This window comes from Capsella rubella, unplaced genomic scaffold (genome assembly GCF_000375325.1).
Source record: "Capsella rubella cultivar Monte Gargano unplaced genomic scaffold, Caprub1_0 scaffold_7, whole genome shotgun sequence".
NCBI lineage: Eukaryota > Viridiplantae > Streptophyta > Magnoliopsida > Brassicales > Brassicaceae > Capsella > Capsella rubella.
The window spans coordinates 704554-731115 of record NW_006238917.1 but is presented as its reverse complement, the minus strand read 5'-3'; the positions used below and the strand labels follow the sequence as shown (position 1 = coordinate 731115).

General features: G+C 36.0%; 9 protein-coding genes across 11 annotated transcripts; 7 read left to right on the top strand and 2 right to left on the bottom strand.

Moving 5' to 3' along the window:
- Nucleotides 1–195: 195 nt before the first annotated feature.
- LOC17878554 (RING-H2 finger protein ATL32) lies at nucleotides 196–1537 on the bottom strand. The gene has a single exon (XM_006284095.2). The coding sequence runs from the start codon at nucleotides 1333–1335 to the stop codon at nucleotides 391–393; it is 945 nt and encodes a 314-aa protein (XP_006284157.1). The 5' UTR covers nucleotides 1336–1537; the 3' UTR covers nucleotides 196–390.
- A 1723-nt stretch (nucleotides 1538–3260) lies between these two features.
- On the top strand, nucleotides 3261–4928 carry LOC17879999 (homeobox-leucine zipper protein ATHB-16). Its single transcript, XM_006284131.2, has 3 exons — nucleotides 3261–3526; nucleotides 3646–4034; nucleotides 4114–4928. Exons 1-3 carry the CDS (start codon nucleotides 3472–3474, stop codon nucleotides 4582–4584), a joined length of 915 nt encoding a protein of 304 aa, XP_006284193.1. The 5' UTR covers nucleotides 3261–3471; the 3' UTR covers nucleotides 4585–4928.
- Nucleotides 4929–10832: 5904 nt separating this feature from the next.
- LOC17879213 (protein SCAI) lies at nucleotides 10833–13740 on the top strand. Of its 2 annotated transcripts, XM_006283313.2 has the most exons (9): nucleotides 10836–11440; nucleotides 11542–11748; nucleotides 11837–12079; nucleotides 12164–12230; nucleotides 12319–12510; nucleotides 12593–12684; nucleotides 12797–12982; nucleotides 13058–13194; nucleotides 13280–13740. In XM_006283313.2, exons 1-9 carry the CDS (start codon nucleotides 10955–10957, stop codon nucleotides 13464–13466), a joined length of 1797 nt encoding a protein of 598 aa, XP_006283375.1. In that variant the 5' UTR covers nucleotides 10836–10954; the 3' UTR covers nucleotides 13467–13740. The 2 variants fall into 2 exon arrangements, with proteins under 2 accessions (XP_023633991.1, XP_006283375.1); XM_023778223.1 differs by lacking the exons at nucleotides 13058–13194; nucleotides 13280–13740 and having other exon boundaries at nucleotides 10833–11440; nucleotides 12593–12688; nucleotides 12797–12976.
- Nucleotides 13741–13840: 100 nt separating this feature from the next.
- LOC17880318 lies at nucleotides 13841–14750 on the top strand. Of its 2 annotated transcripts, none has more exons than XM_006284668.2 (2): nucleotides 13841–13949; nucleotides 14110–14750. In XM_006284668.2, exon 2 carries the CDS (start codon nucleotides 14171–14173, stop codon nucleotides 14576–14578), a length of 408 nt encoding a protein of 135 aa, XP_006284730.1. In that variant the 5' UTR covers nucleotides 13841–13949; nucleotides 14110–14170; the 3' UTR covers nucleotides 14579–14750. The 2 variants fall into 2 exon arrangements, with proteins under 2 accessions (XP_006284730.1, XP_023633992.1); XM_023778224.1 differs by having other exon boundaries at nucleotides 13916–14003.
- A 170-nt stretch (nucleotides 14751–14920) lies between these two features.
- LOC17877576 (probable signal peptidase complex subunit 1) lies at nucleotides 14921–15517 on the bottom strand. Its single transcript, XM_006284781.2, has 2 exons — nucleotides 15418–15517; nucleotides 14921–15313 (listed from the first exon to the last, which is right to left on the bottom strand). Exon 2 carries the CDS (start codon nucleotides 15309–15311, stop codon nucleotides 15033–15035), a length of 279 nt encoding a protein of 92 aa, XP_006284843.1. The 5' UTR covers nucleotides 15312–15313; nucleotides 15418–15517; the 3' UTR covers nucleotides 14921–15032.
- A 362-nt stretch (nucleotides 15518–15879) lies between these two features.
- Nucleotides 15880–17338, top strand: LOC17880447 (histone H3.3). Its single transcript, XM_006284665.2, has 5 exons — nucleotides 15880–15980; nucleotides 16352–16423; nucleotides 16520–16596; nucleotides 16695–16785; nucleotides 16880–17338. Exons 2-5 carry the CDS (start codon nucleotides 16352–16354, stop codon nucleotides 17048–17050), a joined length of 411 nt encoding a protein of 136 aa, XP_006284727.1. The 5' UTR covers nucleotides 15880–15980; the 3' UTR covers nucleotides 17051–17338.
- A 264-nt stretch (nucleotides 17339–17602) lies between these two features.
- On the top strand, nucleotides 17603–19029 carry LOC17878268 (histone H3.3). The gene is made up of 4 exons (XM_006284660.2): nucleotides 17603–17719; nucleotides 18166–18239; nucleotides 18339–18415; nucleotides 18516–19029. Exons 2-4 carry the CDS (start codon nucleotides 18168–18170, stop codon nucleotides 18775–18777), a joined length of 411 nt encoding a protein of 136 aa, XP_006284722.1. The 5' UTR covers nucleotides 17603–17719; nucleotides 18166–18167; the 3' UTR covers nucleotides 18778–19029.
- A 303-nt stretch (nucleotides 19030–19332) lies between these two features.
- Nucleotides 19333–21320, top strand: LOC17878421 (WEB family protein At5g16730, chloroplastic). Its single transcript, XM_006283281.2, has one exon. The coding sequence runs from the start codon at nucleotides 19333–19335 to the stop codon at nucleotides 21196–21198; it is 1866 nt and encodes a 621-aa protein (XP_006283343.1). The 3' UTR covers nucleotides 21199–21320.
- A 2230-nt stretch (nucleotides 21321–23550) lies between these two features.
- Nucleotides 23551–26232, top strand: LOC17878092 (serine/threonine-protein kinase SRK2F). The gene is made up of 9 exons (XM_006283925.2): nucleotides 23551–23813; nucleotides 23979–24053; nucleotides 24523–24624; nucleotides 24729–24782; nucleotides 24885–24977; nucleotides 25090–25182; nucleotides 25316–25420; nucleotides 25545–25643; nucleotides 25770–26232. The coding sequence occupies exons 1-9, from the start codon at nucleotides 23694–23696 to the stop codon at nucleotides 26073–26075; spliced, it is 1047 nt and encodes a 348-aa protein (XP_006283987.2). The 5' UTR covers nucleotides 23551–23693; the 3' UTR covers nucleotides 26076–26232.
- The last annotated feature ends 330 nt before the right edge of the window (nucleotides 26233–26562 follow it).

Here is a 26562-nt window from a genome sequence, read left to right as displayed (position 1 = left end):
GGTATATAATTGCATTAATTTATTTCTTCTTAAATCCCTCGAGTACCAGCGGTAACGTATGTCAAAACTATCGTGAAGGACAGATGATTTTGTAATACGAAATTCGGAAAGCTTCACCTGATCGACGCATGCATGTTTTCGTCATCTTATGAAATATGAAAGTTGTGAAAACATCAATGCCTGTTGCGCTAAAACTGACATAAAACTCTAATAATATTAACATTGACTCAGAACAAAAATACAAAGATTGAATCAGAACAAAATAAAATACATGTTTAGCGAGCTGCTAAACAAGCTTTTGGACCTTTCTGTATAATACAAAACCAACTTGAAATTTAACTTTTTTTACCACTCCAAAGCAAAGCCAAGGCCACAAAACATAATGTCGATTCAATTCAACGGTTCGCCGTTAGATTTCTGTGATCTAACGGAACCCGAGTTTGACTTCGAAACAAACAAAGTCAAACCCCATCGATCCGGCCAGCTGATCCGGTCCAATATCCCACCCGATCCGACTGCGTAACTGCCTTCCGCCGTCAAAGCAACGTCGAAGCTTCTCGTTCGTTTCAGCCTACGTCCTTTCACCGCCATTATTCGCCTCTTCACATCATCCGGCAACCGTAGAGTAAACCTTTCAGCACCGTCACCGAGTCGACCCATCGAATGACCCGTCGAATTCGACCTCGGAAACTTACCGGCGATTTCAAAACTCGACCGTGGGTGGTGGTGGCTCTTCGCCACCTCGACGGTTTCAATGTCAATCACGACATCGCCTCTCATCGGAACACCGTCGTTGTCTCCTTCACTGGATTTATTCGATTTCGCCGTGAGATTAGATCTGCAAACAGGGCAAGTTGCGTGCGAGTAAAGCCAAGCGTCGACACAATCGATGTGGAACAAATGGTTACAAATCGGAAGCAACCGCACTGTTTCGCGATCTTCTAACTCGTTGAGGCAAATCGCGCATTCCAAATCATTAGATCCGATCTTAGATTCTTTAACGGATGAGTAAGCAAAAACAGGGAAGCTTTCGATGACGGCGTTGTCAAGTCCGCCTCGCCGTGGACAGCCGTCGTTGGCGTTGCGACGACGGAAGTATCTGGTGGAGTATTCGGGATTAGGGCGAGTGCAATGGCGGATATAGACGGAGAGCAATCCGATGACGAAAAAGAAAGTGACGAGAACGGCGAAGACGGTGGTTTTCGACGGAGTTTGACCCGGTTGTAACTCAGGGGGACTCGGTGAGAATGATTGTGCATTGGCTTTGCTCTGTAGGATGAATACCAAGTGAAAAATCATCCAACGGTGAGGATTGAAACTGTTAACACGTGTCATCGTTCATTACAAACGGCGATGGAAGTAGGACCGAATAAGAGCCGTTAGAAGGATATCAACGGCTGAGATTTATCCACGTGAATCTGATTTCTTGTTGTAATAAAATAAATGCAAATGTGTTTGGTAAAGGCTTTGTTATTGAAGAAGGTTGGGTTTATGTATTTACTCTAGAGAGGAAGAAGCGAAAGAGTTGTCTCGAATAAAACTTCAAAAGCGTTAAACTTATATAGTAGTAATTTTGCCTTTTAGATTAGCATAAAAAAAGTTTATTAAAAAGGACAATTATGCAAAATATTCGTCAAATTGCTTGAGGGTAGAGATATAGCTATAGTATATAATAAAATACCTGTATTGTAATTAGTCAGGTTGGTCCACTTGTTAAAATGAAAAAGTCTATATCCGCTAAACCGTGTGCTAAGTATATATATGTCAATCATGTTTATCCACTTGTTCGTTGCAATATACACACAAAATTATGTCTCTTCGATAGGGTCAAATTAATCAATGGTTAGAGGTCAGAATGTTTCATAGTACAAAAATGCCTTTTCCTTGATTTCAGACAAGAAATTGAACATCACAAACAACACTAGTGGATGGGACATAAAGTGGTGTGTCTTCTACATGGCCACACCAACAACAACAAATACGAGTGATCGATCGTTAGCTAACAACAGCTAATGGTTTTGGTTGTGTGACTGTCTAATGCTAAAAAAGTTGTAGACATTTATGGCTTACGAGTAAAGATAAGAAGACACAAACTTGAAATGTGGATAAATATATGAGAATACTGCAGATTCTCGAGACTTTACCATAAAATAATCCAAATCTCCTTCGTTCTCTTTTATTTTATTTTCTCCATCAAGATATTTTCAATGTGTATTTTTTAGTATATCTTCGAAAGTGCATGTGCTGTGTCATCCAGATTCAGTCCAACTCGACCTATTTAATTTAAAATCTGATAACAACCACGAAAACAAAAAAAAAACTAAATATATATAACAGTAAACGGATCAGGCCTTATAAGAACAAATACAGTTTTTGTGGTCCATTATCTGACTCAGACTGGGTCACATTGCCATCTCTTTATTCTTAAGTTCTATACCATATTTCATTTGATCCCTTTTAGATATGGTTTCTTAAAAGTTGAAAACTGATCGCAAATGAAATGAGTCTAACCTTTCTTGAAAATAGCGATGGACCCAAAGCCTTTTTTTAATCTTGTTCTTGCAACATTTCATTATACTTTCCTATTTTAAAAAGCTTCATTTTTTTTTTAACATATGTTATGGTTTTGTATTTTCCACCATACCATTTTAAACTTTCATGTGTACGTTATCTCACCGTATTAATTCATTTGTCATCTTGACGGTGCCGTTTGAGCCCATAGTTTTTGGATAATTAATTCAATGAACCAAAACCCAAATTGTCAGTCTTTGTTCCCCAAACCGCAAGCCTTTTTTTCCCACTCTTCTGCGTTGTGCCAACGATAACATATTCATACATTAAATGTATTCATATGGGATTAAAATATACCATCCCTATAGTTTAAAAATCTTATCCAATCCAATTTTAAACTTGATTAGGCATTAGGAGATTACTAAACAAATAATAGTTTATCGTTCTGTCATCAAATCTTCTGTGACGTATCTTGTGACGTTTTTCAAAGGATGTTATATTATTTTAAAATACCTCTTTCTTACGTATGTATATACTTTTCACTGTTTATAAGTTTTCAAAATAATTACACCCTAATTAAGCAAAACCAAAAATTATAATAAACCCTATACGGTATCACAGATTCCGCTGCAGAGCCGAGCTGAGCCATATAGCTCTGATTCAAACTTAACCTTGGTTACATTTTTAACCCAAGTTTGGTTTTATTTAAAGAAAGGGAAAGTGTGAAACCAACTTGTTCATATTGAAAACAAAGAAGAACCATTGCTGCTCTCACTTCTCTTCCTCTGTCAATAAGCTTCTCCTCTTTTGGACTTTCTCATTCCATATCTCTCTGTTTCTCTAATTTGTTCCTCTACCGTAAAAGAAGCTCAATTATTCTTACAACAATGTTGTTGTAACTTGTAACGAAAATTTAAAAATCCCGAAGGGATTTGTAACTCTTTTAGTTTGGGTGTCATCATGAAGAGACTAAGCAGCTCAGATTCAATGTGTGCTCTAATCTCCACTTCTACAGGTTTCCTTACCATTTTTCTCTTTTTCTTTGCTAATTTCAGACAAAGATTCAATGTTGTGATCCTCTCTTCTACTTGTATCTTTTATTGACAAGACTCATTTGGTTTATAACAAAAACAGATGAACAGAGTCCAAGAGGATACGGAAGCAATTACCAATCTATGCTTGAAGGTTACGACGAAGATGCTACACTAATGGAGGAATATTCCGGCAATCACCACCACCACATGGGTCTATCGGAGAAGAAGAGAAGATTAAGAGTTGACCAAGTCAAAGCTCTTGAGAAAAATTTCGAGCTTGAGAACAAACTCGAACCAGAGAGGAAAACGAAACTAGCCCAAGAGCTTGGACTTCAACCTCGTCAAGTAGCGGTTTGGTTTCAGAACCGTCGCGCACGGTGGAAAACAAAACAGCTTGAGAAAGATTACGGCGTTCTTAAGAGCCAATACGATTCTCTCCGCCACAATTTCGATACCCTCCGGCGTGACAACGATTCTCTTCTCCAAGAGGTAATAAAAGAACTAAACAACATAACTTTATGATTCGAAAATGCGAAAAGGTTTGATATTCATAAATCTTTAATTGCAGATCAGTAAAATCAAAGCTAAGATAAGCGTAGAAGAAGAGAACAACAACAACAACAACAAAGCTACGACGGAGAGTGTTAAAGAAGAAGAAGTTTCATTGCCGGAGAGTTCCCACAAGACTGATTCGACTCCGTCGTCTCCTCCGCAGTTTCTAGAACATTCAACCGGTTTTAACTACCGGCGAAGCTTCACTGACCTCCGCGACCTTCTGCCGAATTCAACTGCAGTCGGAGACGCTGGATCTTCCGATAGCTGCGATTCAAGCGCCGTTCTAAACGAAGATACAAGTTCAGATAACGGAAGGTTAACGCCTCCGGCGACGGTTACCGGCGGGAGTTTCTTACAGTTTGTGAAAATGGAGCAAACAGAGGATCACGACGATTTTCTAAGCGGCGAAGAAGCGTGTGGTTTCTTCTCCGATGAACAACCGCCGTCACTTCATTGGTACTCAGCTTCGGATCATTGGACTTGATAATCGTTTTGATCCGATGGAGATTGAATGATCGAATCATGCTCTGTTTAATTACTCTCTATGGGAAAAAAAAACAGAACAGAGTGGGGCAAAAGTGAAATAATCGATAAACAAGGGATCAAAGATGAAATAATTATTAGGCTTTTAATGTAAAGAATAAAACTTACGTTTTGACTCGTCAAGTCCAAATGGTTTGTTTTCATTCTAGATGTTACCCATAAACATTCCACTTGACTCGTATAACCTTATCTTGATCCAATCAAGATATTCTGAGATGGATGAAAAAGGGTAACATCTCTAATTCTATGCTTTCAAGTTCAACATAGCAGCAACTTTTTTCTCCATCCCGGGCACCTTTAACATCTATTCTTTAATAATCCCACGACCACGACTTCTCTGTCTTTCTTTTTTTTGCTGGAACACCAAATTCATAAAAGTGAAAGCAACAACGAACTTTTATCTATGTCATTTAATTGATTGTATTTACGTGAAAAAAAAACTTTTTTCGACGTTCGATATGAAATTTGTATATGGTGAAAGTCAATAAAGAATTACTCGTATAATAAGAAAAGAAAGAAAAAAGCGAAAAGGAGGACATGATGAAGGTGGTCTTGCTTTTTGTAACCATGATTGTGCGTACACGATTGTTTAGATTGGAATAAGCATGGGGACATCGGATTTAGTGAATCATTCATTCACTCTGACACTGTCAGAGAAACAGAAGCTTTTTTTTTACCATTGTCACGGATCGGGGGTGTGAATACGAATTTGAGGCATTCAAAAAATCAACGATTATGTCACAGACTACTGTTTTTTAATATTTGACCCCCTAACTTTACACTATTTATTTTTTATATACCACTATATATATGTGTGTATTCAATGTTTTAGGCTATAAATCTTTGATCAAATTGTAACGTTAAAACAATTCAAATTCATTTGACAAATAAGGTTTCTATAATCTTAATATGTGCAAAGCACCACCATAGAACAGTTATGACAATTTTTGCCCCAAAAAAAAAAAAAAAGGTATGACAATTCATACCAAGACAAAAAAAAACGGGACTGGAGAAAATGTAAATTTAACATTTAGTTGTAATAAAAAAATTGTAATAGCCTTTATACGAAACAAGTGGGACCTGCCTACCCATGTGCTTGTGGGGCCAAACAGGAAAGAAGATGTCGTTCTCATCATTTTGTCACTATCGCCGGAAAATATATTACTAAATAAAACAAATAATATACTCATTTTATTATTTATTCGCTGAAGGGAGATAGAAAGACACGTGTACAGTATTTCTCTATTACTTAGCCGTCCGATTCGCGACGTCTCACCTCTCACAGCCGTCTATTTCGCTGCTTTATCTAACTACTTATGTCTCGACACGTAGCACTACTAAAGATGGGTGACTCCGGTTTGGTTCACCGGTCGGTACAATTACAAAGGGTTTTTTTAGATTAGATTTGGTTGTGGTTTAGTGATGTTTACACCTCTGAAAACTCATATGGTACATTAAACATTATGGGCTTTGCGCATTTGTTTTCGATTAATTAGTGTACGTCGATATGCTTTCAATTTATTATTATAGAACCTGGTTGTACTAATTTACTAGCAGTCAAGTTTTTTATTATTCCATTTGATTCCGGGCGGCGAACATTTGTGTTATGTGCTTCACATTCTCTTGGCAAATATCACATTGGTTTCTTACAATCTTTTTTTTTTTTGTTGCAAATCCTTCGTTTTTAGTACTCTTTTTTTACACGCAATAACTATGAAAAAAACATCCAATTTTGTATACTTTGAACTCATTATTATGAATGCCTTTTTGTTGTTTTTAAATCATTATTTAATGTGTAAACATTTTCTTCTACTTTGTGTAGTATAATCGTGGATATTGTTTGCTACAAATTAGCAAAAATAAAGAGAAGTTAATCATGTTATGTAGTGTTGCTACAAAGACTTTTTCTTGTCTCTTTTAAACCATAGATTATTATTCTTCTTCCTTTTTTTTTTTTTTTTGGTATTGCGTATAAAGACAGTCGATTTCTATTTTATTTCGAGAATATAATCGAAGTCATGTTTTGATTAGAATGATAGAATCTATTGCTATATTAAAAGCATATATATCGCCTTCTTTTACTAATTTAATCCGGATAGGTTTATATGTTCTTCAACACTCCCGTGTATCCCGGGGAACCCTTGTATAACATTCAAATATTTTATACAGTATGTGCTTTGATGGTGAAAGGCTGAAAAGCCATATATTTATTTTAAATTTAAATATTATTAATGAAAAACGAAATTATTCTTATTAATAACACAAATGGGTTTAAAGTTTTAAACAGTGAAAATAATTTGTCACTATAAATAAATTACAAGGTGTGTGGGTCATCTAGAAAGGTCCCTCTCAAGTCTTTAATTCTGAAAATTCTTATAATACTCTCTAAATTTGGTAATATTTAATTAGTTGATGTGATCATCAGATCATCTAAAAATAAATAAATAAATTTTTTGATTGTTATAGCAAAATTTAAGAAAAAATATTAGCTTTGTAAGACCTTCTAACCATTGGAGGGTGCTTATTCATTTTTTTGCATTAATTTTTTAAAAATAAATTCATAAGTGGCCTTTAGCTTTTGTTTAAAGAATTAATTTAGACAACAAAACTTATGAAAAGTGCTTGATTTGCATTAAATATAATGCAATAAATATAGGCAATGTTTTAAGCTTCCCATTAAACATACCAATGGAGTTGCTCTAACATAGGGAAAAAGAGATTTGTTGCGTACTATTGGTTTATAACTAAACGATGGAAACTTTGAAACTAGAAACACATCTTAACTATTGTTAGGCTTCTTAAAGTATTAGGACCGGACATGGATATAAATCACAGTTAAGCATTATAAATCACACTCTCATTACATGACTACATAATATTAATTAATGAATAACCTTAACCAAGCTATACTCGGGGAAGGTCGAATGACTCGAATCTAATATATAAAAACTAAAATTCCAAAAAGAAGTACCAATTATAATAACATCTAAATTAGTTAGTGATCATTTTGGTGCATCATCATTGATTTCTTTAAATTTTTTTCGTAGAAGAAAAAAGAGATTTTACAAATTAATCAGGTCAGCAGTAAACAAATCACCACTAGTGCGATTAAATATTTAACAATATAGACAAATGTTAACACAGCGATAAAGATTCGAATACGATTACGAAAACCGGAGACAGCTCGTATACGGCTCGCGCCGGCTTAACGAGAGAGAGAGAGAGAGCCACTACGCTTTTCCTCAACTTTTGTCTCGTTATAAAGAGTATGACACGCGTCATCTAACCAGTGGTCGTAGCTCCTAAACAATAGCATAAGTCAGCAATGGTGGACTTAAAAGTCAAATTATTCGGCGTCATTTGTTTTAAAAAACAAAAATTTACCCAAAAAGAAAAGAAAAAAAACACAAACCGGCCCAATTTTATGTTATACTATCAGAATGGACATGTTATATGTTTGACATTTAATTAAGCGGCCCAATTTGTTTTTTGTTGTTGTCAAACGGCCCAATTATTATTATTTTTTTATTACAAAGGCCGTTCGGCTCAAAGAAAGACCCAATATGATTTTTTTTTAAAAAAGGAAAGGCAAGCACATTATTACTTTTTTCCTTCACAGTGTTATTTTTTTTTCTTCTCTTCTCTTCATCACTAAGTACCTTCATCCACTAAGTACCTTCTTCTTTTTATCTGGTAATGCAAAAAGCTTTCACAATCCCCCTTTTGTGCTCAACACACACACACAAACAAATCTGTTGACAATAAAAAAGACTCTTCTTTTCTTAAAGAACAAATCTTTACTTCTTTCTTTTTTGCCTTTTCTTGTTTTTTCGTCTACTTTGACACTAAATAGGTTCCATTCACTGATTTGGGAGTCACACATTCTCTCCTTTTGCTCTTATGTTTTTTTGCCCCATCTTTTCTTGGAAAACTCATTTAGATTGTTTCTTTAGTTGTCACAAAGATTCAGATAAAATTGGTCATATGGGTGCTGTGCTGGTGGCCGTCTGCGACTAAGTCAGTCAATCGAGCTGAGGTTATCGAATATTCATAAGAAACAAACATACACTATTAAGCTTTTATTATTCTCTCGGTTATTCGTGCGACGGTGATGTTGAACGTTCCAACATAGTATAAGACAACATCTTTTATTTATAATTTTTACCTTTCTAATTTTTTATTTATATATATTTTGTTTGGAGTTTATGTTTGTTTTCTAGTCCAAAGGAATGTATTCATGTGATAAAGATATTTAAAACTAAAAGATGACCAAAATTGAGAGGTACATTTTGTAGCTAGCATATTAAATTTCCCACCTAATAAAGCTTTTAGCTATATGTATAGAAAATGGGCGACGTACCATTTGATCTTACGAAAGCAAATGATACTATAGTTTAGACTTTTATGGACAATAATTATTTTTATATTTATTTTATTCCGTATGAATCAAACAAAGAATACGACCGAATTTAAAATATGAATATCCAGAATATAAAATAAATGAAAAATTTAGAGTTCAGACAACTAACATCTAACTACTACTATAATAAGTTAAATGGAAATGTGACCCACTGGTCTTTTAATTTTGCAGATGTAAAGACAAATTATGTATTATGACATTTTCCAATTTATTCAATTTGTTTTTATTGCTTTTCTTGTGTCAACAACCTAAAGCTTCTCTCATCTGAGTCGATAATCACATAATAATTGTTATAGTTAGAGATAAAACATAGCACCTTAATATGGTTATAATTTGTGCTATCATGTTGTAGTAAGTATTGCATATCATCAAACTCGAGAGCACTAAAAGATGGATTTCGTTATCATTTCTAATGCCCTCAACACATACACACAGTGAGGCAATTAGCGACGTGATATGTCACGTCGGTCCACCTCTAAAGTAAAAATATTGGTACTAGATGTGATGATTACATTACACCATTAGGATGAATTTAGAACAACACCCGAAAAGCAAAAAGACCCACTACTACTAATCAGCGATAAAGTCAACTCTGTTTTTCTAAGTAAATCACATATAGTTGTAAATCTTATTTCTGTGTTTTAAAAGTCGAAAGCAACCAAACGAAAACATACCTACCTTTTTTTGGTTTCTTTTAAAATCATCACAAATTTTAGTCTTATAACACTTTTCCCCTCCCTAGGATTCCTCTAAAATAATTATAGAGATATGTTGCTGCCGATTACCAAATCATCTAATCATCCTTAGGGTTTGACACATAAACAATTAAACATAGTTATATAATTTATAAAGGAATCATATATTCAAAAAGGGTTCAGCGTCACACACACACACACACACACAGTACGTCGACAAAATAATCATGTGCAAGTTGCTTATTGCTATGCCATCATTAATTTCTTATACCAAACTGATAATTTAATGTACAAAACTAACAAACAAAATATATAAAACGAGCATTTATTTAAATTGTTGTTCTATGTTTAGAGTTCGTATATACAATGTTTCTTCGTGAGCTAGTTTCTTCGTGGAGCGACTAAACAATGTTTCGTGTAAGTAATGTACGTACGTTACGGACATGTGCTAACAATATACATTTGTAGATGATGCTAGCTCGTCTCACGATGATTACCACAGAACAACACAAAACGAGATTACTAGTATTAACTATTATATGATTCTGCAAAATTCTTTTGTGGGTTCGTGCTCACATGCGTTTTTCCTAATTACGATGCTTATTAGTTATTCCTATATAATTATATAAATAAACAATACTATTAATACAGGTAAAATTAACAATGTTTACATTTAGCTAAATGTCAAATTTTGAATATGAAAAAACAAACAAACAATGATACTTACGGTCACATAATTGCATTGTACTGATCATCCTATTAATGAATATTACGCTAAAAAAACACATTTTCATATTCATAATAATGAAACAAAAGAATCTCTTTTGATTTTTTTTCTCAAAATTATAGGTACCAATACGACGACTCTGGACAATAATTTTAAACTATTTATTAATCCCAAAAACCCAATTTTTTTTTTTCTTCAACTGCTTTTAGAAAGGTGATCAACAACTAAAAGATGAAAATAATAAAATAAACTCAGAGCTGGAAAAATAAAATAAGGAGGATAAAAAATAAAATTATAAATTGTGACAAACACAAAATTAAATTAAATAAAAACGAGATAAAAAACCATCTCGCTCTCTCTCTCTCTCTCCACCGTCGTTCGTAGGCATTGATTACTCTTTTCTCGCTCTCTTCTCTCTCTTCAGAGCCGATGATAAACGACGGCGGTAATCACCGGAACTGAGGGAAAAATGGCGGGTGAAGATGTATCGAGGAATTTCCGAGCTTTGGTGGAGAACGCTGACCGGAAATTCGCCAGAGTTCGCGATCTCCCGGCGTTTGGAAGAGCACAGAGTCACTACTTCCACAAGGTTTTCAAAGCTTATATGAAACTATGGAATTATCAGCAATCGTACCGGTCCAAGCTGGTCGAGTCCGGTTTAAACCGATGGGAAATCGGCGAGATCGCGAGCCGGATTGGTCAGCTTTACTTTAGTCAGTACATGAGGACTAGTGAAGCTAGGTTTCTTCTTGAGGCTTATGTCTTCTACGAAGCGATTCTTAGGAGGAGGTACTTTGAAGAAGCTCAGGGGAAAGATCTTGGTGCTCGATTCAAGGAGCTACGCTTCTATGCCAGGTTTTTGCTTGTCTCCTTGATTGTCGATCGCAAAGATATGGTTTTCCACTTAGCTGAGAAGCTTAGGCTTCTCCTTGATGACACCAAATCTAATTTCAGGGTAAATTTTAGATCTCTCCTTCTGATGCGTTTGGTGAAAGTCTCTATTTTTATTCGAAATCTGTGTGTTTCTTCTGACTTGGGGATATTCTAATCGTGTAGGAGACGAACTTTAAGGAGTGGAGGCTGGTTGTGCAAGAAATCACTCGGTTTATAAAATCTGATACAGAGTTAACTTATGTCAGGCCTCTTCGTTACTGTGCAATGCTTGATTCTTATCCAGCTTCTCAAACGTATCTTGCTCGCTTCCACGCAAAGAAATTGTTCAAGTTCCGTGATGCTCTCTTGGCAAGCTATCACCGTAATGAGGTGAACAAGCAGTATTTTTTTAATTTTTTTTTTGTGGAACCTAGATTTCTGTTGCCTTCATAATCATAATATGGAGCTGGATTCTCAGGTGAAATATGCTGAAGTCACCTTGGATACGTATAGAATGATGCAGTGTTTAGAATGGGAACCTAGTGGATCATTTTACCAAAAAAAGCCTGTTGAAACGAAGGAGAATGGTTTTGTAATTGATCACACTTTAACCTCTGGGCTTATAGATTTGAACTTGGCTGCTGATATGGCTGATCCATCATTACCTCCTAATCCTAGGAAAGCAATTCTTTATCGTCCCACAGTATCCCACTTGCTAGCAGTGAGTTTATATGTCCATTCATTTTGTTTAACAGGAGAGTGTCCATTCCTTATGTTTAACTTTTTACTCGTGATATATCTGCAGGTCTTAGCAATGATTTGTGATGAGCTCTCTCCAGAGAGCGTGATGCTGATATATTTGTCAGCTTCAGGTTAGTTTTTATCATGCTATCACTGGAACTTTGAAGGTTGGTAAATTTTTATTTGGTTATATCAATGATATTGGTTATAATTATCCAGGTGGTCCTGCTCGCGAAAATGTTGCGCAACCAGAGAACTCTATTGGTTCAAGCAGAATATCAAAAAGCAAGCTACTTGCTCGAGCCTCCCAAGAACAGAAAAGTTACAAGTCAGAACCACATAGCAATGGAAAAATGATGTCTGGTGATTATTATGAGGATCATCTCTGGTTCGGTCCTAGAGGAGGTTCTGGTAAGTCGTTTTCTTTGGGATATCATTTTAGTATGTTTCCAAAGAGCAAACTTTTCTAATTCAATGTCTCTTTTTTGTTCAGGTTCAAACAACCTTTACCCTGGTGATCTAATCCCTTTTACACGGAAACCGCTTTTCTTCATCATTGATAGTGACACTAGCCGAGCATTCAAGGCAGGTTTGTCATAACTTAAAGCCTCATTTTCTCTGGAGAGTCTAATAGTTTCTCTCAAGTCACTGTGCCATATTTGCTGATGGATTGGTATAAAATTAAAAAACTCTCCAGGTTTTGAGTGGCGCAGAGAGAGGCGAGCCTGTTGCCATGCTTCTTTCACCTCTGAAGCCATCATTCGAGAACCAATCTACCGATGATACGGACGCACTAAACGGAAGTCAGTTTACCTTTTTCTTAACAGCTCCTTTACAAGCATTCAGTCAAATGCTGGGTCTCTCAAACTCAAATCCTGACCCTGTAAGTACACATGCGAAATACCGTAAATGAACTTATGCGGCATGCCTCCTTAACATTTTTGCTTACAATCTTCAGGAAGTTTATGATGAAGCAGAGAGCATACTTTCTGCTTGCTTCTCAGAGTGGGAAACGATTCTCTTGACTTCCAAAGTCTTGAATCTCGTCTGGGCTCAGGTCTTGCCCGATCCATTCTTGAGACGGCTGATTCTCAGGTGCGTGTTTTCTCAATGTTTTCTGAATCAAATCCTCACAAAGCATGGACTCATTCTTAAATGTGGCCGCCTCCTTATTGTGTAGATTCATATTCTGCCGGTCTGTACTCACTTCCTTGAGCCGCACAGAGGATGATGACCCTTATTTACCTGAATGCCACCCGAGCCTCCCAGAGCTGCTCTCACCGGTTTCTAAACCGGTGCAGTCCTCAGTACGACGACTAGCTGATCACTTGGGTGTAGCCAAATCTTTCCACTTCACCAACACATAAAAAGTTAGAAAACCCCATGAGCCTAGGTTGTTTGTTCGTTTTTTATATATAGAAGTCTGTATTTTTTTTAGGGTATAAAGAAAAGAGAATTGTAATTTGGGGATTTTAATTTATTTTGATTTGATGATTCTTTAGTTTTGGTCCTTGTGTAAAAGATTAGAACAAGGTAATAATCATTAGTCTCTTCTTTAAGGTTTGTTTACTGATTTGTGTACGAGGAGAGATTTAACAATATCTGTGCATTGCATAAAAGAAAGTGTGGTGACATTATTTTTTCGCATTTTCGTAATTATCTATTTCAACATTTGAGTTAAAAGAGTAAAGATTGAAGCTTTAATCAAAATATGAAAGATACCAGATTAAATCCTAGCCGTCAAATACTAAAACACTGAGGCCGAAGGGGCTAACATATGATTGAATCGTAGCGATCGATTCCAATTTTCTTTGCGCTGTCTTCTAGTTCGGAAACATGGAGATATAGAGGTGAGTTTGCAGAGATTTGGATGAATCCGTTTGAATTTCGATTGTTTCATCTGGGTATTATTCGTTCGCTTGTGCCATATGTTTAGATCTTCTTCTGGGTAAATTCACATGTTCTGTACAATTTTAATTATGTTTGACCTCTGTTTTTGTTCAACTGCAGATGGATTTAACTCCGTGAATCCCAGAAAGTTTCCTCTTGATTTGAAAAGCCCTAATCCAAGATGATAGCATTGAGAGCTTTTGTGCCTCTGACATTAAAGCCTCGTTTTTCATATACAACTCCGCACCATCATCGAATCCATTTCTTCAAATCCCCATTAAAGGTCAGAACATATGCTCAAAATGGTGGCAGCGACGAGTCTACTAGTGGTGGAAGCAGAACGGTTAGTAGCGATGATGGTAATGGTTCCAAGAAAGACCAGTTTGGTGGTTTCAGTTTCAAGTGGGGCGAGCTGTTGAACCCGGATCAAGATAACTTTGTGGCTGTCGCGTTAGCCGGGGTGTTGACTTGGGCTAGCCTTCAAGTCTTGTCTCAGCTTTTCTTCATCTCTTTCGCCATCCTTGTCGCTGCTCTCAAGTATTCATTTATAGCTGCACTTCTCATTTTCATTCTCGTCACTCTCCTCTAGCTTATGCTTTGTTTACTGGTTGATTGAATACATAACTCTTGATACTGGTAAAATTTGTACCAACAGCGTTACAGATTGCACTTTGTTATTGTGATCTTGAACCATTAATACATCAGTACAGCGACATGAATGTACACTTGGGCTTTGGTATAAACGTATGAATTTTCTTGCATCAGAGGTTTGAATTCCAACTGTGTTCCTTGCCTGTTTTCTACATTTAACGCTTAAACTCTCTTCTTGAAACTCTGAGGAATGTCTCAAGAACCACAAAGTTATTAACACCTTTTATGATCCAACTCTACAATACACATTGATATCTCAAAATTCTTCCAAAACACACAGTGACGAGAATCAATCAAAGTTATTTTATTTAGACTATTATTAAGCTTACGAACCAGAACATGTCTTTATATCATCAAAAGCCCCTAGAGAAGATAAAGATAAAAAAAGGACACTACTTTTTAGAGGATTTCTTCTTGGAGCTAACAGCAACAACTTGTGGTTTCGGATGCTTCTCCGCTTCACTAGGATCTAACCACTTGAGAGGATGACGATTGAAGCAAGGCCAATTAGGTATAGTGATCAGAGTCGTGAGGACAACACCTCCGGCGTAGATCAACATCATCGTCCTAAACGACGCCGTTGCGTAACCAACAACGAAAGCCACAACGGCGGCGATCAGAAGCAGGATCTGCATTAACTGCTCCGCCAATTTCTGCCCTTGCCAATCCATATCTGAAAAATAACAACATCACGATTTAGATCTGTTCGAACTGGTAAATCCAGATATAACAAAAATTTGAATCGAACAGATCGATCTCGTCGTAGAATCCTTATACCTGAAGAATGGAGACGATTTGAATCTCTGAAAAAAATCTGGTTTCTTCTCTCGGAAGAGTTTAGGGGGAGAAGAAGATAGCGAGTCAAATCGGTTTAATACTAAACCGGAAAGTTGACTAAATGCAACCAGTTTAAGGTAACGCACCCATCGGATTATCGTAATTAATGGGCCTTGGGCCTTATCTACTAGCCCATTAGTTTGAAGTGGCGGCCTAAAATTAAATCGGAACGGTTCATTACCACGATCCCCGACGTTTCGTATTCAACCAATCGCAATCGAGTATGTAGCACTGGCGATCCTCGTCAAACATGTACTGCTATATCTGGACCGTTGATTGCGTTCAAGAAAGCACATGTTGTGGTATTTTAGCCCGTACGATTAGGAAACATCAGAAACACATTGACGAGCGATAATAACCGTCCGATCATTTAATCTGCTTTTGCCATCGTTGCCTATAAATTAATATCAAGAGCCGTACACGCGTGAAAGCAGTCATTGTTAATCTTTTTCGATATCGCAGCTCAATTTTGAAAATTCGGAGAAGCTAGAGAGGTTTCTGAGGTACGATTCTTCGATTGTCTTTGATTTTCCCGGAAAGTTTCTTTCGTTTGTTCATTACCGTTCGATAGTTCGAATGAAATTAGGTGGGATTAGTTTCTATTCTTTGACATTTTCTTGTTTCTTCGCCGTTGAATCTTTAGGATTTAGGATTTAGGTTTAAAGATGAAACGATTCGCTAGATTTGAGTATTAGATTGATTCTTTAGCTGGAATCTTCTGCTTTCTCTGTAATTCTTGATTGTTTTCACCGGTGTAAATAGCTTATTCACATTCGACACTTGTGTTGATTAGGGTTTCGCTTTTCTTGATTATTCGATTCATTACTGCAGTTCAAATACTTATGGCTCGTAATTTTGTTTTCATAATGATCAGATGGCTCGTACTAAGCAAACCGCTCGTAAGTCTACTGGAGGAAAGGCCCCTAGGAAGCAGCTTGCAACAAAGGTAATAAGAATTAGTCTCTCTCACATGTGATCTATAAGTAATTTGATGAAGACATATCTGGATTTATCCTTATTGGTTATTTTTTTAAAAATTCAGGCTGCACGTAAGTCTGCCCCAACCACTGGAGGAGTCAAGAAGCCCCATCGTTACCGTCCTGGAACTGTTGCTCTTCGGTATGCATTCTGTTTTCCCATAAATGTGATTGGGTTTTGCTTGGTTGTTATCTTAGTTGACCTAACTCTTTTTCTTTGTTTCTGGTTTTGATTAACAGTGAAATCCGTAAGTACCAGAAGAGTACTGAGTTGCTGATCAGGAAGCTCCCTTTCCAGAGGCTCGTTCGTGAGATTGCCCAAGATTTCAAGGTAATGTGGTTGTATCTCTTGTTCCTGAGATTACTGATTTATTTTTACTGTATAGTAACCCGTGTGCTTATCATATTTTTGTTGTGTTGTGCAGACTGATCTGCGTTTCCAGAGCCATGCTGTGCTTGCACTCCAGGAGGCTGCTGAAGCTTACCTTGTGGGTCTCTTTGAGGACACTAACCTCTGCGCCATTCATGCCAAGCGTGTCACCATAATGCCGAAAGACATTCAACTTGCTCGCAGGATCAGGGGAGAGCGTGCTTAAGTGTAATGGGGAAGCTGGTTGGATTATGTGAATGTGGGGTTTTCTAAATAGATAGTTGGAATTAGATAATGGCTTTAAAAGCTTATGGTTGTAGGTGACTTGAATACAATGGTGGTTGGTTTTTTAATTCTCTATTTCTTGTCTATTCGGTTTTATGAATTGCTTATGTTCTTAGCTACGTTTTGTGGTGTGTATTGCTTTCTTCTTTGGCAATACTAAAACACCGTTTGTTGTTGAATTGCAACTCTGAGACATATTGATATGTTAAAGTTTCTGACTTTTGTTTCATGTGATGTTGATTCTGTTCAATTAAATTTTTGTTTGATAAATTAGCATGGCGTTACAAAGTTTGATTTAGTTCAATAACTTTGACATTCACGAAATTGGTAATCCGCGTGAAACTAAAATTCTTCAATCGTAGCCGTCGGTTTGAGACGAGAAAACACAATGTGCAAATGTTTTAACCGTCGGATGAAAGATGTAAGAAAGCACAAAGGAGCGTATCGTGAGAACCCTTTCGTTGGTATTATAAATAACACATTCGACGGCCTTGTGGACACAACAACCACACTACTAGTTCAATCATCCGCTATTACTTCTTTTGTGACGAAAGACAAAAATAAAAGAAAAAGGCAACACGAAACAAAAGTCAGCTCAATCGAAGAAGAGGTATGTTTTGGGATTAGGGTATTAGCTCGTTCCTTAAATTTTCTGTTACTGTCTCTGTGATCTGATTTTCACGACAATTGAGTCTTGGGTTTTGTCCTATTCCTATATGAAAATCAAAGATCCGTCTTTCAAATTTGCTGCATAGATATAAACACGTGAAGATCGACTCTGGTAATTTTGTTGATCGATCAAATACTTAATCGTTCGTTTGTTTCTTGCTTAGTGGCTCTATGTTAGTGATCTGTCTGTGTGTTATTGTCATTGCGTAGTTGTGTTTTGTAAATTAGGGTTTGAGATTCAAATTTTTCCCCTTTAGCTATATATTATCTGGGTTGATAAACAGTTAATCATTATTAGGGTTTTTAATTTCTCTAATTTCTTCATCAAATAAGTTTGTGTCTAATAAAAATCCCTAATTGACTGCTTCAAATCTTGTGAATGAGTAGAGATGGCTCGTACCAAGCAAACCGCTCGTAAGTCCACCGGAGGAAAAGCTCCAAGAAAGCAACTTGCTACTAAGGTTTTTGTTCCTTCTCGGTCTTTTTTTTTGTGTGTGTGTTCAAGCTGTGCCTTTAATTGTCATTAATCAAGTTTTGATCTTCTTATGTATTGAACACAGGCTGCTCGTAAATCCGCACCAACCACTGGTGGAGTGAAGAAACCACATCGTTACCGTCCTGGAACTGTTGCTCTCCGGTTTGTTCTTTTTTTCCTTTTGATTCCTCACATTTTGTCTTATTGTGAAGCTATGTAAAAACATTGTGTGCTAAAGTTCTCCTCATGTTTTGGTGTTAAGTGAGATCCGTAAGTACCAGAAGAGTACGGAGTTGCTGATCAGGAAGCTCCCATTTCAGAGGCTAGTCCGTGAGATTGCTCAAGATTTCAAGACTGATTTGCGTTTCCAGAGCCATGCTGTGTTGGCTCTCCAGGAAGCTGCGGAGGCATACCTTGTCGGTCTCTTTGAAGACACTAACCTCTGCGCCATTCACGCCAAGCGTGTCACCATTATGCCTAAAGACATTCAGCTTGCTCGTCGTATCAGAGGTGAACGTGCTTAGGCCTACCAAGAAACCATTCAAGATTGGTCAAGTAGTTTTTAATTTTTTCTGTTCTTTTATGGAAGCAAGCTCTCAATTGCTGTGTTTTTTTTTTCTTTTCTTAATTTCGGGTATGTAGTAGGAAAAATCAAAATAGTACACTAGTAAGAAGTCTATAATCTAAGAATGTTGTGTTCTTAAAGCTTAAGTGTGTTGCAAACTCTTTTTAAGTTTTGTTGAATTATTATGATTCCTTAACTCAGTTTTTTACCATTCCTTTCTCTTCGAAAGGTCTTATTAATGGCTGATTTTTTCTTTCTATAATTACAAGTTTTGTGGATTTGTTGAATCTTTCTAAAATGGACGGCCCTCAACAAACCAACCGCTAAAACAAGGAAGTTGCGTTCCTAAAAAAACATCGAGAACCAAGATTTCTTAATTTGACCAATAGATTTTTTCCCTTTTTGTCAACCTCTTAAATATATTCTTAGTCAAATAAAACCCATTACCCAAAGCTTCTTCGTCTTTTTTTGTCTATCTGCAATTGTCAGAGTAAAAGAACATTCATCATCATCAATGGGAGAAGTAGATGAGAAACCGTCCATGGATGTAGCTTCTCCGAGGTATTCATCTAACAAAGTTGCGGATATCGATACAGAGCTTTGCAAGATGAAAGCTTCCCTTGAGAGCAGAGAAAACGAAGTCTTTTCTTTAAAAGCCGAGTTGTTGTCGAAAGACACGTTGATGAAGACTCTTGAAGCCGAGGTGGAGAATGGTAAAGTGTTAGAGAAGCAACTTGTTGATTCTTTTGAAGAGAAATCAAAAGAGTTAGAAGAAACCAAGGCTCTGGTCCAAGAATCGAAGCTAGAGATCGCTTCTTTGAAAGAGAGGATAGATGCATCATACAATAGCCAAGACTCGAGCGAGGAAGATGAAGATGATAGTTCTGTTCAGGATTTTGATATTGATTCTATGAAGAATGAAATGGAATCGACCAAGGAGAGTCTCGTAAAGGCTCATGAGGCTGCAGACGCTTCCTCTTCGAGGATATCTGATTTGATGGAAGAGATGAAATCGGTTAAGAACGAGCTTAAAGCAGCGAGTGATGCAGAGATGACGAGCAAGAAAGCAATGGATGATTTGGCATTGGCCTTGAAAGAGGTAGCTACTGATTGTAGCCAAACGAAGGAGAAGCTTGTGATTGCGGAAACAGAGCTCGAGGCTTCAAGGTTGGAGTCTCAGCAATGGAAGGAGAAACACGAGGAGGTGAGGAAAGAAGCTGAATTGCTCAAGAACACGAGCGAGAGACTTAGGATTGAAGCAGAGGAATCACTTCTGGCTTGGAATGGGAAAGAATCTGTGTTTGTGAGTTGCATAAAGAGAGGAGAAGACGAGAAGAATTCACTTCTTGATGAGAACAATAGATTGCTTGAAGCTCTTGTTGCTGCTGAGAACCAAAGCAAGAAGGCTAAAGAAGAGAATCATAAGGTTAGAGATATACTTAAACAAGCCATAAACGAAGCCAATGTTGCGAAGGAAGCAGCCGGGATCGCCAGAGCTGAGAATTCCAATTTGAAAGATGCCTTGTTGGATAAGGAAGATGAACTGCAATTTGCTTTGAAGGAGATGGAGAGAGTGAAGGTGAATGAAGCTTTGGCTAATGAAAATGTTAAGAAGTTGAAGAAGCTGTTGTCTGAAATAGAGGTAGCTATGGAGGAAGAGAAACACAGAAGCTTGAGCAGGCAAGGGTCAATGCAGAAGGATGTAGAAGTAGCTGAGAAGAAGATTGAGGAGAAGGAGAAGAAGGAAGAGAAGAAAGAGAACAAGAAGGAGAAGAAAGAGAGCAAGAAGGAGAAGAAAGAACATGGGGAGAAGAAGGAAGAGAAGGAGAAGAAAGAGCAGACACATCAGAGCATAGATAAGAAGATGATTGGGAAAACTTGTAGTTTCAGCATCATGAAGCTCGGTCATCACAACCACAACCACAAGCACAACAAAGAAACAACAATAGAGGAAGAGACAAAAGCCTCAAACGCAAACGGTGGGAATCATCAACAAGAGAACAGTGAGGAAAGTGGTGAGGGAAGCTCTCCAAGTTCAGATTCTTATCTATTCAAAGGTTCGATCTTTGACGTAGCAGAGACGCCACATGCGCAAACGCATCACAAAAGGAGATCATCGTGTACGTTTTTGGAAGAAGTAGAGACGATCAATCCAGAGGATCTGGAGAATTTGGATGGGAACCATTTAGAAGAAGGAGAGTTGAACGACAAAGGAGCAGTAGCAAGGAAGAAGAAGGCGTTTATTCGTAGATTTGGTGATCTTCTGGTTAGAAGGAAAAGCTTGAGTTTCTCACACAAGAAAGAGTCTTCCACCGATTCACAAGATAAGCAGCAGCAACCACAGACTCCGACGTCTCCACCGATGTCTCCGGAGCCCTGAAGTGCCTTGCTTTTATATAACTTTGCTGTGATACGCCATTTTTGTGTATTTTTTCTACTACAGCAGATTTGAGTTTTGTACATAGAGAGACAAACGTTTGAATTTGTTCTTTGTAATAAAAAAGGTTTGATCAGTTTTGTTTTGTGCACAAAGCGTAGTGTGTGTCTTGTCTTTCTTCAAATCAAAATTGACATTCTGGTCGAACCGGTTGATATGGTTTGGTATTTTGAATTCCCGGGTTGGTGATAATGATGATACACAAATCGAATTATGTTTTAGTTTCTCGTTAGCAGGCCTTTTACTCGGCCTGACTAGGCTTATCTTTGTTTAGAATCTATTTATTAATATGGGCCGTATTTGTAAGAGAAACCTTTCCGATTTTTTTATAGTATATAACAAACCCAAAAATAAACTGAGCAAGATAATGTGGTAAAGGTGGTCATAGTTGCAAGCAACTTACAACAAAAAAATTTTAAAACACAAGAAAAGAACCCAACTATATTCGAATACAGAAAGTGAAATTCAATTCATGCATTTCATTTTCATTTTTTTTTTTGTTTGTTCAACTTTCATTGTGTATTGTTATATTACCTTTTTTTTGAAATGAATTATTTGCCAATATAACTCTCAAATTCTCTAGTGCGAATTCTTTAATTGCCATTTTGTCAACCCATTGAGAAATTAATCTGTGTAAACCTTATGTTATGTGGTTGTAGCTTTATAATTCTATACATGCTGATAAAATTGACATCCTCTTTTTCGCATTTAACCAAATTACAAAAAGCGAAAAATGTAATGCACATTGTGGGGAAAAAAGTATAGCAAGATTCCAACAAATCAAGAAAAAAGTAATATTAAAAAGAAAAATCATAATGTATTTTACAAAAGTCTTTGAAATGCATAATAATAGCCTTCTAATTATAGTAACCAAATGTGGGGACAATACACTGTTATCACCCAACCAACCACTCAACGGTGATGGTCTTTCAAATCAAGGCCCAATCGTGGCCTTCCACGTAACATTACGTCTGACGCACAAACACCACTTCCACTTGTCATCTAGTTTTTGTGCACTTGCTTTCTATTTCCCACGTGTACGGTTATTATGCGGCCACGTTTCTGTTATTCGCTTTCTCAAGGCCCTTGACTTCTTGACCTTGTAATTTTATTTTTTTAAATGTCTTCCATATAAACGATCTAAAAATCATTACAATACATTAACACATCTCAAGACGTAACAATATCATTTATGTATTATAATAATGAAGGATATGTCCATGCTGGCTACTTTTTTTTCCCTGGAGTATCGTATCACAAGAGATCATTGGAGAGGGCTTGTTAAACTTATCTGAAAAAGAGAAATCTATACGACTATATACAAATATACACATTCTATGTTATGTATAAATATAATGCTTGTACTACAAACGATTTTTTTTTTTGTTATTTTCTTCTAGTTATCTAAAAAACTATGCTTAATTTGAGAAAGGCAAGACGCTTAAGCAATAAGAGGATTACACAACAAACACACACACACACACACACACATAACATAACACAAAAGGATCAGATAATCATCAACAACGCACACGTAAGAGTTATCGAGTCCCTACATTTTCTAATAGACTTGTAGTTTTTTTAAGCAACATATCTCTTTTTAATTTTTTTTTGGATTTTAGCTTATTATTTTAGCCGTTGACCTGTTAATCCAGTCGACATCTATTTTTTTTTTTAATACTAGAAGAAGATTTGTTTTTATAATTTTAAACAGTATATTTGTATTTTAATCATTTTTATATGAGTTTGTTTGTTTATTGGGTTGCGGAAAAGGATTACAAATCTATATTTGTGGGCCATTTTTTTTTTTTTTTGAGTTCTCCCAGCTAAGAAAATTAGGTATTTTATAATTTAGTATTTAAAACAGGTAAGTTTGGTAGAATACTTAATTTTAAAAAGAGAGAATATATACTAAAAATGGGTAATCGCATTTACTCAATCTGGTCTATTAACTTTTCAATAAATTTGATAGTGTGATCAAAATATTTGTTAGTTATAAGCGATGGAATCATTAACTTTATTTCATTGTGAAATGTATTTGACAAATAATAAAAATACTTGCGAACGAAGGAAGAAGACACAACTGAACTGAGACGTTTGATCCTGTCCTTATTGTTCATGTTGTTCTTTCTTGAAGAGATGCCACGTGTCAATGGGCCTATGCTCGACAGTATTATTGAAGGCCCAATAGTCTCGTGGACCCAATAAAGGTAGTTGCTGCTGACTGTATCCTCTGTATCCCGTTTTTGTATAAATATGGTATAAGAGAGACTGAACCATAAGAAAAGAAAGCTTAAATCCTCTAAGCATATCGCCTTTATAAACCTCGAAAAGAATAATAAAAAAGAGACGAAGCAAAAAGACAATAGTTTTGATAGAGACATAGAAGAACAAACAGAGTATTCTCTCATTCTCTCTCTGTTCTTAGTTTGATCAAAATGGAGAGATACGACATCTTAAGAGATCTTGGCTCCGGTAACTTTGGAGTTGCTAAGCTTGTTAGAGACAAAGCCAACGGAGAGTTTTACGCCGTTAAATACATCGAGAGAGGCCTTAAGGTTTCTTTTTTTGTTTTTTCCTTTTTTCAACCTTCCTCTATATAAATTCTGTTTTGTTTTTTGTTTATATCACACACAAGATTGATGATATGTAGATGGTCTCTGACTCTGTCTCGTCTGCCTTATTTGTTCTGTTCTTTTTATGAACGGGTTTTTATTATACAGATTGATGAACATGTTCAGAGAGAGATCATAAACCACAGAGACTTGAAGCATCCTAATATCATCCGATTCAAAGAGGTATTATATGTTTTGTATATACTTGTGATCAAAACCATTTTGACCATAATAAAACCATAATCGAGTTTTGAATTTAATTCAAAACAGCTTTTAGTAGAGTTTGGATCGGATCATCTGAATTCCGACACATGGTTAACAAAAAAATATTGGATATTTCTGGTCATATGTAATTTATGCGTACCAATTCATATGGGTAATTAGACTTTGGACCTCTTCCTAGAGAATGTACAGTATTAGTTTGCTTTAATAAAAAAGATTTTAACTTTCTCCAACGGTCCAAATTCGAGTTTGATATGACACCATATGTTATAATAGATATATAGTCACACGGCGTTGAAAATTCTTCGATTACAAATACAAGAATCAAGATTATATCTATAAAAAAAAAATAGAAGCAAATCGGTAGGTCGTCTCAATCGTTATGTGTTGGATTATAATTTGTCTAATTTTTTATATATATCTTTGGAAGGTTTTTGTGACACCAACACATCTTGCCATAGTAATGGAGTATGCAGCAGGTGGTGAGCTTTTTGAACGAATTTGCAATGCCGGTCGATTCAGCGAAGACGAAGTATTACTTTTAGTTCATCTTTAGCTTGCGATGATTTAATACTAATCTCGTTTTTAATTATATACAGTGTTGATTACGTACTTTTTTGCTCATTATTATTTTAGGCAAGATATTATTTCAAACAGCTTATCTCGGGAGTTAGCTATTGTCACGCTATGGTAATTACTATTTAACTGCTTTACTCTTATCCGAATGAGTCTTTTAGTGGTTATATATATGTAAGTGGAACTTTATGTTAGTTTTCTTAATCATTATTGCAGCAAATATGTCATAGAGACCTTAAGCTTGAGAATACACTCTTGGATGGGAGCCCGTCGTCGCAGCTCAAAATATGTGATTTTGGGTATTCCAAGGTAATATAATTAATATTACACATTTGATTTAAGTAATCTCGTTTGTTAAAAACAAAATTTAAAGATTTTAACATTATTTTTTTTTTTTTTTTCTCAAACGTAAATATTGTAGTCATCAGTTTTACACTCTCAGCCAAAATCCACCGTGGGAACGCCGGCTTACGTTGCCCCTGAGGTCTTGTCCCGGAAAGAATATAATGGAAAGGTACATATTATAAATTATAAATTAATTAAGCTCTTAAACTAATAGTTTGATTAAACAAATTAACAACTTCAACTTGTTTGATAAAAAAGTCATATCATTTTTATATAACATATGATTTAAAATATCATTGTAGATTTCAGATGTGTGGTCGTGTGGGGTGACCTTGTATGTAATGTTAGTTGGTGCTTATCCTTTTGAAGATCCCGAAGATCCAAGAAACATTAGAAAAACAATTCAGGTACTGAAAAGATTATACAATTTATAATTAATCAAACGTTCTTTCCACTAATTATTTTTGCTTTTATAACCTGTTTTTGTCAATAGTAAAAATTTTACAATATTGTCATATACGTTAACTACAGAGGATATTAAGTGTACATTACACCATACCGGACTACGTCAGGATCTCCTCCGAGTGCAAGCATCTCTTATCTCGTATCTTCGTGGCTGACCCTGATAAGGTAATGTAATAATAATACCCTGACCAACTAGTTATGTAAATTACTATACAGCAGGTTCAGATTGGTTTAACAGCTGTTTCATATGATTTAAAACACACATGTTTTGCAATTTTGAAACCATGATAGAGAATTACTGTACCGGAAATCGAAAAGCACCCGTGGTTCTTGAAGGATACTCTGGTTATGCCACTGGAGGAGAACTGTAATAATGGAGTGGAAGAAGAAGAAGAAGAAGAAAAGTGTCGACAAAGTGTTGAAGAGATAGTGAAGATAATAGAAGAAGCAAGAAAGGGAGTGAATGGTACTAATAATAATGGTGGATTAGGGTTAATAGATGGGAGCTTGGATCTTGATGATATTGATGATGCCGATATTTATGATGATGTTGATGATGACGACGAGAGAAATGGTGATTTTGTATGCGCTCTATGATTTCATATATATACATGCATGCATATATTTCATATGAATGCAGCTTGAGACTATCCGATCCGATAATAATATTGTGTTGCATGTATTTGTATTAAAAAGTGGAAATAATTACCCTTAATCAAGTTATATAATAAAGTATAAGATTTAAGGGTCGTAATTACTTTTCTTTTTAACAGTTCGTTTTCTTTACTGTATGTATGTGAGTCAAGACACAATATTTAATATTATATGGTCAAATAGAGCGTCTGATTTTATAACTACTTTACAAAAGATAAAAAAAAATATAACATTTCACATGCATATCCTTAAAACGTTACAATTAATATATACATATAGTAGTGGGCTAGTGGCTAACAAATCCAATTGATATATATATATATGGTAGATGAAAATTGAGTGGCTCAATACTAATAATTCCATGACATAGTGTATATATATATCAACCATACCGACGACCAACATTAATTAGGTCCATGATGACGTTACT

Coding starts and splice junctions, on each gene's coding strand:
- LOC17880318 (XM_006284668.2), top strand. CDS start 14,171: ATGATAGCATTGAGAGCTTTTGTGCCTCTGACATTAAAGCCTCGTTTT.
- LOC17879999 (XM_006284131.2), top strand. CDS start 3,472: ATGAAGAGACTAAGCAGCTCAGATTCAATGTGTGCTCTAATCTCCACT. Junction 3,527..3,645: donor TCTAATCTCCACTTCTACAG/GTTTCCTTACCA, acceptor TAACAAAAACAG/ATGAACAGAGTCCAAGAGGA. Junction 4,035..4,113: donor ACGATTCTCTTCTCCAAGAG/GTAATAAAAGAA, acceptor CTTTAATTGCAG/ATCAGTAAAATCAAAGCTAA.
- LOC17878421 (XM_006283281.2), top strand. CDS start 19,333: ATGGGAGAAGTAGATGAGAAACCGTCCATGGATGTAGCTTCTCCGAGG.
- LOC17879213 (XM_006283313.2), top strand. CDS start 10,955: ATGGCGGGTGAAGATGTATCGAGGAATTTCCGAGCTTTGGTGGAGAAC. Junction 11,749..11,836: donor CAAGCTATCACCGTAATGAG/GTGAACAAGCAG, acceptor CTGGATTCTCAG/GTGAAATATGCTGAAGTCAC. Junction 12,685..12,796: donor ACACTAGCCGAGCATTCAAG/GCAGGTTTGTCA, acceptor AAAACTCTCCAG/GTTTTGAGTGGCGCAGAGAG.
- LOC17878092 (XM_006283925.2), top strand. CDS start 23,694: ATGGAGAGATACGACATCTTAAGAGATCTTGGCTCCGGTAACTTTGGA. Junction 24,978..25,089: donor GTGATTTTGGGTATTCCAAG/GTAATATAATTA, acceptor TAAATATTGTAG/TCATCAGTTTTACACTCTCA. Junction 25,183..25,315: donor GGAAAGAATATAATGGAAAG/GTACATATTATA, acceptor ATATCATTGTAG/ATTTCAGATGTGTGGTCGTG.
- LOC17878268 (XM_006284660.2), top strand. CDS start 18,168: ATGGCTCGTACCAAGCAAACCGCTCGTAAGTCCACCGGAGGAAAAGCT. Junction 18,240..18,338: donor GAAAGCAACTTGCTACTAAG/GTTTTTGTTCCT, acceptor TATTGAACACAG/GCTGCTCGTAAATCCGCACC. Junction 18,416..18,515: donor CCTGGAACTGTTGCTCTCCG/GTTTGTTCTTTT, acceptor TTTGGTGTTAAG/TGAGATCCGTAAGTACCAGA.
- LOC17880447 (XM_006284665.2), top strand. CDS start 16,352: ATGGCTCGTACTAAGCAAACCGCTCGTAAGTCTACTGGAGGAAAGGCC. Junction 16,424..16,519: donor GGAAGCAGCTTGCAACAAAG/GTAATAAGAATT, acceptor TTAAAAATTCAG/GCTGCACGTAAGTCTGCCCC. Junction 16,597..16,694: donor CCTGGAACTGTTGCTCTTCG/GTATGCATTCTG, acceptor TTTGATTAACAG/TGAAATCCGTAAGTACCAGA.
- LOC17877576 (XM_006284781.2), bottom strand. CDS start 15,311: ATGGATTGGCAAGGGCAGAAATTGGCGGAGCAGTTAATGCAGATCCTG.
- LOC17878554 (XM_006284095.2), bottom strand. CDS start 1,335: ATGACACGTGTTAACAGTTTCAATCCTCACCGTTGGATGATTTTTCAC.